Here is a 10,341-nt window from a genome sequence, read left to right as displayed (position 1 = left end):
CCACCATAATTTATGCAATTGGCGTAAGTTTCTAATAGTTCATACACTCTTAAGTTTGCTGCTCATGTTACAAAACTGTGTAATGCTTTTTATAATTTATATCATATGTCTAATTTTGTCACATGGTTACTTGCCTTAAGTAAAGGACATTCTAAGTGATGAATAGAATTAATCTCTTGCTGATGCTACTGGAGTTTAATTTGTTGATATTTTATTTTACAGGACAACTTGTCATCAACATGGAACAGTACCCTGAAAATCACGACCATCTAAAGAACTGTGCAACGTGCCAAGCGTGACCCTTTAGAGAAAGGGGCTTCCATGCCGAAGGTCAAATTGGTACCAATCTGGGCTCAAGCAGCAGCCTCAGTCTATAATCTATTATCTATTAACATTCCAATCTCACAGTAATATTACAAAAACATGACCTGCAAGGTGGAGATGTGAATACAATGAGTATTAAATCCCACAAACCATGCAGAGGTTATATGGGAGTCAATGTTCTGTAAGTTGGTCTGTTAGAGGGGCGTTTCGTCTGCATTTTATGTAAACATAGTTTTACCTCACCACATATGTATATGTCTACATTTCTAAAGGGAATCAGATGAAACTTCAATCATGTGAGCCCCATGAAGTCTGGGTTGAGGTTTAGTTATCATTTTGTGACAAAGCTCTAACTTATCATTGGCCAAGTAACTCTCTTGTATAATAATAATTTAACTGTTTCTGTATTTTATCACACATGGATTTCAGAGGCTGTGTTACTTATATTTTATTCAGAGGGATTAACTAATATTGTGCACAGAAGTGTGTTAATATTTGTGTATAAACAATGAAAGCATTAAATCCCTTGAACCACTTGTCATCTTTAATTACATTATAACAATTATCCAATATAACTTATTTTTCAGTGGCCGTTGTTCAGTGTCAAGCGGAATCCTAGCAACCAAGCCACGTCAGCACAGCAGCAAAAACAGTTTCAGCAGCAGTCGTATACTAAACATCAACAACAGTGGTGCATATGCATTAAACTACGAGAGGTATGAATGCAAATATGTCTGTATGATATTAGTATATTCTCAACCATTTAATATTAACTAGTTTGTTTTGTTTAAGAATATTTTTAGCATATTGCTATATTCAAATTTGCTTTTATTATGTTTTATTTTTATTGCACTCTGCCTCTTCTAATCATGTTAAGGATGGCCCGCACCCTACCCCTGTACTGACCTGTGGTCATGGCCCGCACCCTACCCCTGTACTGACCTGTGGGTCATGGCCCGCACCCTGCCCCTGTACTGACCTGTGGGTCATGGCCCGCACTCTGCCCCTGTACTGACCTGTGGGTCATGGCCCGCACCCTGCCCCTGTACTGACCTGTGGGTCATGTTAAGGATGGCCCGTACCCTGCCCCTGTACTGACCTGTGGGTCATGTTAAGGATGGCCCGCACCCTGCCCCTGTACTGACCTGTGGGTCATGGCCCGCAACCTGCCCCTGTTCTAACCATTTGGTCATGACCCGCACCCTGAGGTCATGGCCCGCACTCTGCCCCTGTACTGACCTGTGGGTCATGTTAAGATGGCCCGCACCCTGCCCCTGTACTGACCTGTGGGTCATGTTAAGGATGGCCTGCACCCTGCCCCTGTACTGACCTGTGGGTCATGTTATGGTCATATGGGCTTGGATGTCATGGAAGTAAGAAAGTGTAAGATTTTAAAGAGACTTGTTCAAATATGTTGTGAGAAAGTTGACTGACATAAGTCAGTGACATAACTAAAGAAATTAATACGCCACACATAAAAACAGATTTACCGGTAACTACAAATTATACCAATATATTGCATTACATATTGTATGGTATTGTGATATGCTTTGGCTGCTTTAATTTGATGATTATTTAAAGTAGGCTTTTTTTTAAATATACAAGCGTATCTTTGTTTAATATGTATTTTATTTTATTCCATGAACTGTATTAGTTCCGTTTGAATAATAATTGTTAAACATATTGCACACGTTTAAAACCAATTTATGTAATAATATTCCATCTTTATCTGTAAAAAGGGACTCTTACACAGGGCATTAGCAAGAACAACCAAAAACGTTCCTTTAAAAATTGCATACTCTTTCTCTGTTTGCAGAATATATGCAGAAAAACTAGTGTCTTATTGAATGATAAGGGATTTGATTACAGCTAAGAAATAATCTTTAAACGTTATCTGTAAAATGTTGTTTTGCCATTTGCAGTAAACAAGTTGACTGCGTAATGTGGCATCAAAGTCTGCAAGGAGAAACCATGCAATTGAGGAAGCCAAGAAACCATGTGATAATTTCAAGCAGCTTACCTACTCTTGTAAGTATGTGTTTTGTTTTAACGTACGCATTATATATTTTTATTTGAGTACAGATTTATGTTATTGAAATAATAATTGGTTTCCATGCACAAATGAAAGATGTTATGTTTTTCACTAGAGTAAATATATAAACGCAAGTATTAAAATATAATATGTCTGAAGAATATCCACAAAACATGTGTTTGTCATAAATCATATTAAATTTATTGATAAAGATGCGCACATTATGACTAGTTTTGTCCACCAATCTATAATTTAAACAAAGTTTGACGTTTTTTACGCACATTTCAATGACGTCAAACTGTGGAATCACTTATTTTAAGGAGATATCATTTTCGCGCACCCACCCATGTCTCAGATTTATGACCAATGCCCTATTAATAGAGTTTTCAATTAACAAACAGGTTCATGTTGACAGGATTCAATACAACTAGGGTGTGTATATTATAACTGTTGTTTCATGCGACCCCTATTAGAAGTATAGCCCTGTCTAGTAAGGGCATATTCCGGAACCATCTTGAGCACATGTTTGATGCAATAAACAGTTTTGTGTTAAGTTCAACTTTCTATAAAGTATCAAAGCTATTGCATTCTAAACTTGTTACACTTACTACATGTATCATGAGGGGAGTGGGCAAGCAAAGTGAGATAACTCTGGCTGGCAGTTTGACATAATTATGTGCCCTTTTATACTTAGAAAAGTGATATTTAGGTTAAGTTTTGTGTTTATGTCCACTTTATTTCTAATGTATCAACGCTATTGCTTTCATACTTGCATCAATTACTAACTACCATAAGGGAACTGTGCAGGCAAAGTTATTTAACTCTGACTGGCATTTTGACAGATTATTGCCCCTTTTATACTTAGTACATTGAAAATTTTGGTTAAGTTTTTGTGATTTGGTGTGCACTTTACTTCTTAAGCATCATGGCTATTGATTTCGCACTTGGAACACATGCTCACTATCATAAGGGGACTGTGTAGGCAAGTTATGAACTTTTTTTCATTTTTGAAAGATAATGTAATAAAAGACCACATCTTCACACTATACACCCTCTCCACCCACCCCTCCTTCTGTTTGATGAAGTATTGAGATAGGTCCCTTCACCTTTACAAAAAACAATATATTAGCGAAGCTCTTCTTCTTCTTATACTTAACCATAAAAGCAAATCTGTTGCAATTGGTGAATGTTTCAAAAAGTGTTCTAGAACAATTTATATATAACCCTGGTCTTTCTTACACACCACTTGATATTTGTGTTTTGTATAAACACCATTGAAATAAAATTTGGTCTTAAAACCAAATGAAAGTAATTTATAACAACTACATAGTTTAATTTTATTTCATTGAACGTGTACACAGTTTCAAGTGGTACCCAGCCTCGTAACATCCTGGGCACAGGCGAGCTTTAGTTAAATATGTGTGCTCGTTTATATGAAAGTTATATCTTATTAAGACACTCACAATTATGTTACCGGGTTGAGCCAGTTTTTTATCCTTGAAAAAGCTAGTGTTGTCTTCAGTTTTGTTGTTTCATTTTGCACATGATTACTTTATTTCCAGGAAACCCGGATAGCAAAGCATTGAGATTGTTCTGGAAGCATTTGTAGTCACAGCTCATTAAGCATCCCCCTGAAGCAGGACCCACAGTCTATGGGTGAGTTTTCAAGCGATGTGTTTATTTTGGCAAGCCCCTGAATTCAGAGATGGGTGGGTGCATGTAGATTGACCCTTGTTCGTCGATACATCCATCCAGCTGTACGTTCTAGTATAACCTCGAACCTCGAAAAGTATTGCTTCTTGTGTGATGAAACCAAATATATTTATTATCATGTGAAATTTCCTTCTTGTTTATTTGGATTCATGTTTCCTTTGACATAAGTAGTAGAGTTTTGACACAAAATTGGAATGTGGGTTCATGGTGGCCAAACCATTTTCTTACTTCATAAAAATCATCTGAGTTTTCTCAGAAAAACTCTCGCTGAATTCATGTTTTTGGGACTATCGTCTAGTAGGCCTTTGCTTATTGTCATTATTGATGAGGTAGTATTTGATAATAAAAAGGATCTTTATAAAAATCCAGTCCAAATTATTTGGTAATAAAGAGGTTATACTTTATCTAAAATAATTATTATTAATTATTATTGTATCAATAGTCCCAGGTCCATCATTTTGCTTGATTGGTCTTTGTCAGCCCGAGTACTACTTAAAAGTACCCCGAGTACTCTTAAACATACTACAATGTACCCAGGGTATGGAAAATGTACCCAGGAATACTAACGCTAAATTGGCCGTTGTTTGATCATTTTCTCAAGTTAGTATGTTCATATTTATATCAGTGTTCTGAAAAATTGCCCCAGTATAATCGAAACTCATACTCTCAAAGAATGTTGAGTCAGTTTTTTTTCAAAGATAATTTAGTTTCGTAATTCGTTAGCGCATTATATCACATCGGATTTTGGGTAGGAGTAAACCTCGAGTACAGTGAAATATTGGCTGGGTGCATTTAAGCGTATTTTCTGTACCCGGGGTATATTGTAGTATACTTGAAGAGTACCCCGGGGTACTTTTAAGTAGCACTCAAATCCACATTGACCAATCGAGCCATCGTTTCATCTATGGATTCAAGTCATATAAGTCGTAACACCCTATGCAAGTTTTGTTTTTCGTTTGGTATCAAAAATAGACGGAAACACATTTACAGTATCACGTTGTTCTTTTTTTGCAGACGCCAATTGACGAAATAAAACTTGTCATTCAGCAACACAGCAAGTTGCAGCAGTTGTTACCATCTTGACCCCAGTCAAAACTAAGAGCTCAGAGACAATCAGCAACACAGCCAGTTGCAGCAGTTGTTACCATATTGACCCCAGTCAAAACTAGGAGCTCAGAGACAATCAGCAACACAGCCAGTTGCAGCAGTTGTTTCCATATTGACGCCAGTCAAAAGTAGGAGCTCAGAGACAATCAGCAACACAGCCAGTTGCAGCAGTTGTTACCATATTGACCCCAGTCAAAACTAAGAGCTCAGAGACAATCAGCAACACAGCGAGTTGCAGCAGTTGTTACCATAATGACCCCAGTCAAACTAAGAGCTCAGAGACAATCAGCAACACAGCCATTTGCAGCAGTTGTTACCATAGTGACCCCAGTCAAAACTAGGAGCTCAGAGATAAATACTGTTTAAGATAGATATTTTCTACATTCCTCATGGTCAGGCAACACAGCCAGTTGCAGCAGTTGTTACCATATTGACCCCAGTCAAAACTAAGAGCTCAGAGACAATCAGCAACACAGCCAGTTGCAGCAGTTGTTACCATATTGACCCCAGTCAAAACTAAGAGCTCAGAGACAATCAGCAACACAGCCAGTTGCAGCAGTTGTTACCATATTAACCCCAGTCAAAACTAGGAGCTCAGAGACAATCAGCAACACAGCCAGTTGCAGCAGTTGTTACCGTATTGACCCCAGTCAAAACTAGGAGCTCAGAGACAATCAGCAACACAGCCAGTTGCAGCAGTTGTTACCATATTGACCCCAGTCAAAACTAAAAGCTCAGAGACAATCAGCAACACAGCCAGTTGCAGCAGTTGTTACCATATTGACCCCAGTCAAAACTAGGAGCTCAGAGACAATCAGCAACACAGCCAGTTGCAGCAGTTGTTACCGTATTGACCCCAGTCAAAACTAGGAGCTCAGAGACAATCAGCAACACAGCCAGTTGCAGCAGTTGTTACCATATTGACCCCAGTCACAACTAGGAGCTCAGAAACAATCAGCAACACAGCCATTTGCAGCAGTTGTTACCATAGTGACCCCAGTCAAAACTAGGAGCTCAGAGACAATCAGCAACACAGCCAGTTGCAGCAGTTGTTACCATAGTGACCCCAGTCAAAACTAGGAGCTCAGAGACAATCAGCAACACAGCCAGTTGCAGCAGTTGTTACCGTATGACCCCAGTCAAAACTAGGAGCTCAGAGACAATCAGCAACACAGCGAGTTGCAGCAGTTGTTACCGTATGACCCCAGTCAAAACTAAGAGCTCAGAGACAATCAGCAACACAGCGAGTTGCAGCAGTTGTTACCGTATGACCCCAGTCAAAACTAAGAGCTCAGAGACAATCAGCAACACAGCCAGTTGCAGCAGTTGTTATCATATTGACCCCAGTCAAAACTAGGAGCTCAGAGACAATCAGCAACACAGCAAGTTGCAGCAGTTGTTACCGTATGACCCCAGTCAAAACTAAGAGCTCAGAGACAATCAGCAACACAGCCAGTTGCAGCAGTTGTTACCGTATGACCCCAGTCAAAACTAGGAGCTCAGAGATAAATACTGTTTAAGATAGATATTCTCTACATTCCTCATGGTATGTTAAGCACAAACTCTGACAGATCTCATCTTTGAACTTTGTAACGGGCGAAAAATAAATGACCTTGTTCAGAATGAAATGGCAGAATGACAAAGCACAACAATTTAAGGGGAAACAATAAATTAATGTTACCAGCAAAGATGTGTTCAAAGCAAAACAATATGTCATGTCTTTGGGGACTGAATTTTGATGGTGTCATTCATTAAACATTGAATATTTTTGTTAAATATAGTTAAATATAATGATATAAAGGATATTTGATTAAGGCGTGTATGTTAATTATTACTTTAAGCACAAATATAGCACGTCTATCAATTACTTATGAAACTTGCACCTGATAATGATAAATGCATGAAAATTAAATTGTACTTAAGACATTATTTCATACGTTGAACTTAAGAAAATTGAAAGCTGTTTAAATTATGCTGGTAACATTATATACAAAATATGTATTGGATTATATTCATGTAAAAAACAAGTTTCAGTTTTCTTGTTGTAACATGCAATATAGAAGTATTATCAAGAATCGTGTTAAGTATGGCACTATTCGAAATGAATATTGAATAGAGTTTAACTGGGTATTTAGAAATGAATTATTAAAAGAATTATGAAAAATCATGACTGATGTCAAAGTTATGTTTGATTTTGCCAATTTTGTGTTGATATTTAATATACATGTACTTACATGCTCATAAGTGTTGACATTTGTTTTTGAACATAATAGTTTTTTATGTTTTATATCGTGTATATACACATTTACAGGTCCAAATTTTCATCCTCTCAATCACTCAGTAACTTTACCAACAATAAATGTTGGATCTCTGTATATAGGTAAATTGTGCAATTGATATATAGAGCAACTGCAACAAATCAGTCAGTTACAAATCAAGGCAGAGTGATGTAATATGCTGGCAATTGTTAAGTAGTGCAGTTGTCTCTTTTTGTTCTCAGGTTAGAGCAATGTTGTTTGCTTCAAAAATAAAAACACAGTCTCCCTTGTAAGAAAATTAATGGGTTCACATCTCAACATTACAAGTAAGTTCATAGAGAAAATCAAATTATTTACATGATATACTCGACAATTAGTCTAATGGAATTTGTAGAATAAAAAATAACATGTAATTATGACGATTATAAGTGAATGTTTGACACAAAATGTCTCTTCAGAAATGTGTATATTTTAATGATAAATCTATACATTGTACTTGCTGTACTTTTTATAGTATATTTTATGAACATGCAGCTGATAAGTGAATGTGACAATTTACGAGTTATGTTACAATTTGTTACACGTTGACATGGCCACATAAGCTGTTAATGGAGTGCATTCACTGCGGCCAGTTTCCAGAAATCTCCCAATTAAAAAACACCAGAAAATATCTTAAGATCAGATAGTTTGGTTGTTCACATTAGTTTTGATTTATTTATTGATTGTGTTATGCCTTGTACTCTTAATTTGTTATCAAATATTTAAGTTTATATGACTTGAAGAGACTTACATGTTTATTTTATTGATGTGTTTGTGCTGATTTCTTGCATTCTGATTAAAGAATATTCAAGTGGAAAAAGAATATTATTATGCATTGAAAGTGTGTTGTGATTTCAAATAAAAATACTATGAAAATATAGTTCAGTCGTTTGATTACAAAGTTATTACAAAGGTGATCAATTGCTCATCAAGTGTAGGTGTTTGCATACGGACATAATATGTCTGTGCTTTATATGTATATAATGTAGATCCCCATTTACCAGAACATATTTTGATGTGCTTAAATGTGCTAATAGCCTGATGAAATTCGTGTTGACTATGCGTTTTACATTTTGCCATTTTTATTTAAAAAATGAAAAACAAATGAATTGTCAGTGTAAATAAATACTGTATTGTTGTTCAATCAGTTAAACTATTTCACTGTTTTCATGCATATGTTCAAATCATTTTCATTTTTGTTCAATCTTTAAGATGCAACGCTTGTGTAATTTACTTTATGAAACTTATATATACACAAAAATGTAGTACAAATGTATATCAAATGACTGCTGTGGGCTTGTGGTAAACAGAAAACCATGCTTTAAATTAAAAAACCTTGTTATATGCCATGTTTTTCATTTAATAATATTAAAAGCACTCTTGAAATTGAACTTCTTGAAAATATGTTTCATTGTTTTGTAAAAATATCTTAAGTTATCTATTCTAAATTATCTATTCTTATATAAGAAATACAAATTAAAATTGGTTATTGGAAATAAGTCAATTAAAAGTCAAGGGATAATGATGTAATGTACTTAAAAATGTCAAAACTGCTATTGTCTCTATTTGTATTCTAGATATGTTATATCCTTAAACAAACAAATACAATGTTGTCTCCTTGTTGAATAGGTGTTGTGTACCTCTGAACATGTCAAGTCATTTACTTTAAGTATTTTAAATTAGTTCTCACTATCTGCACCCGTAAGTCACTCATGAATTTTGTGTAATAAACATTGGATAAATATATTTTTATATAATCAATTATAAGATAAGGTGAAAAGTGTATGAGCGTTATTAGTTATAAACATTGGATAAATATATTTTTATATAATCGATTATAAGATAAGGTAAAAAGTGTATGTGCGTTATAAGAAATAAACATTGGATAAATATATTTTTATATAATCGATTATAAGATAAGGTAAAAAGTGTATGAGCGTTATTAGTAATAAACATTGGATAAATATATTTTTATATAATCGATTACAAGATAAGGTGAATAGTGTATGTGCGTTATTATATTCATCAGGTATGACCATACTGTGCTACAAGTTTTGTAATTGTGACTATTAAAAGTACATGATCTGCAAAAAATGTCACTTAAACAAATGTGTATATGTTTATCATTATTAAATTCTTTCCAACTAGATTACACTTGATAAGTTTCGGCTTAAAGCTGAAAAGTTATTGTTTCATTTTATCAGCGTTTAGCTCAACTAGCATCCGTAGTGAATACTGTAAAATTTAAGCTTTCTCAGAATGAGTATGTTGAAAATATCTTGACGACGGTTAGAATCTGTGTCGCATGTGTCAAAAAACTAGAACTAAAGGTCAAATCTTAGAAAAAAACTTGTTTTCACTGCAGAGGCTTCTGTTATTAATTGATCTGCAGTCAACGTTCTCCGAAACTTATATTGACAATATCTAGAATGAGTGCGAATCTGGGTCACGTGCATCCAAAAACTAGGTCACCAGATCATATCTAATACGATTATTATCTCATTAAGGAATCAATATTGATGATACCACACCGAAGATGTGGACCATTGTTTCTTTAAATGTTTGCGTTATCAGGACGTTCGTGTGCAAATGTTTATAAACACGAGTATATTTCATCCAATTAGTGCATAAAAACTCATGTTTGGCATACAAACGTTGACCTAGGAAGAAAATTGTAAGCTCGTTCAAGAAGTTCAGTTATTAATCAAACAACGAGACGATTTAAAGGGGCCTTTTCACAGATTTTGGCATGTTTTGAAGTTTTTCATTAAATGCTTTATATTGATAAATGTAAACATTGGATCTAAAAAGCTCCAGTAAAAAAAACAAGATTAAAATAAAAACATGCAAAAAGAAGCCTTCAGCAGG

The 10,341-nt window shown here is 35.2% G+C and overlaps 1 protein-coding gene and 1 long non-coding RNA gene across 4 annotated transcripts; both read left to right on the top strand.

Annotated features, from left to right (window-relative positions):
• Nucleotides 1–286: 286 nt before the first annotated feature.
• On the top strand, nt 287–5,422 carry LOC127864959 (uncharacterized). 3 transcript variants are annotated; one of them, XR_008042356.1, is made up of 5 exons: nt 287–339; nt 912–1,040; nt 2,247–2,352; nt 3,919–4,012; nt 5,084–5,422. XR_008042356.1 is itself a non-coding variant. In XM_052404854.1 (4 exons), the coding sequence occupies exons 1-4, from the start codon at nt 453–455 to the stop codon at nt 3,940–3,942; spliced, it is 312 nt and encodes a 103-aa protein (XP_052260814.1). In that variant the 5' UTR covers nt 346–452; the 3' UTR covers nt 3,943–4,012. The 3 variants fall into 3 exon arrangements, 1 of the variants encoding a protein (XP_052260814.1); XR_008042357.1 differs by having other exon boundaries at nt 287–330; nt 5,084–5,421; XM_052404854.1 differs by lacking the exons at nt 287–339; nt 5,084–5,422 and adding an exon at nt 346–505.
• A 1,895-nt stretch (nt 5,423–7,317) lies between these two features.
• On the top strand, nt 7,318–9,620 carry LOC127864992 (uncharacterized). The gene is made up of 2 exons (XR_008042432.1): nt 7,318–9,320; nt 9,395–9,620. It is a non-coding gene; the product is annotated as an uncharacterized LOC127864992 (long non-coding RNA).
• Nucleotides 9,621–10,341: the final 721 nt, after the last annotated feature.

This window comes from Dreissena polymorpha, chromosome 1 (assembly GCF_020536995.1).
Source record: "Dreissena polymorpha isolate Duluth1 chromosome 1, UMN_Dpol_1.0, whole genome shotgun sequence".
NCBI lineage: Eukaryota > Metazoa > Mollusca > Bivalvia > Myida > Dreissenidae > Dreissena > Dreissena polymorpha.
Note: the sequence above shows the minus strand (reverse complement) of the source record. Positions and strands in the feature narration are given on the sequence as shown.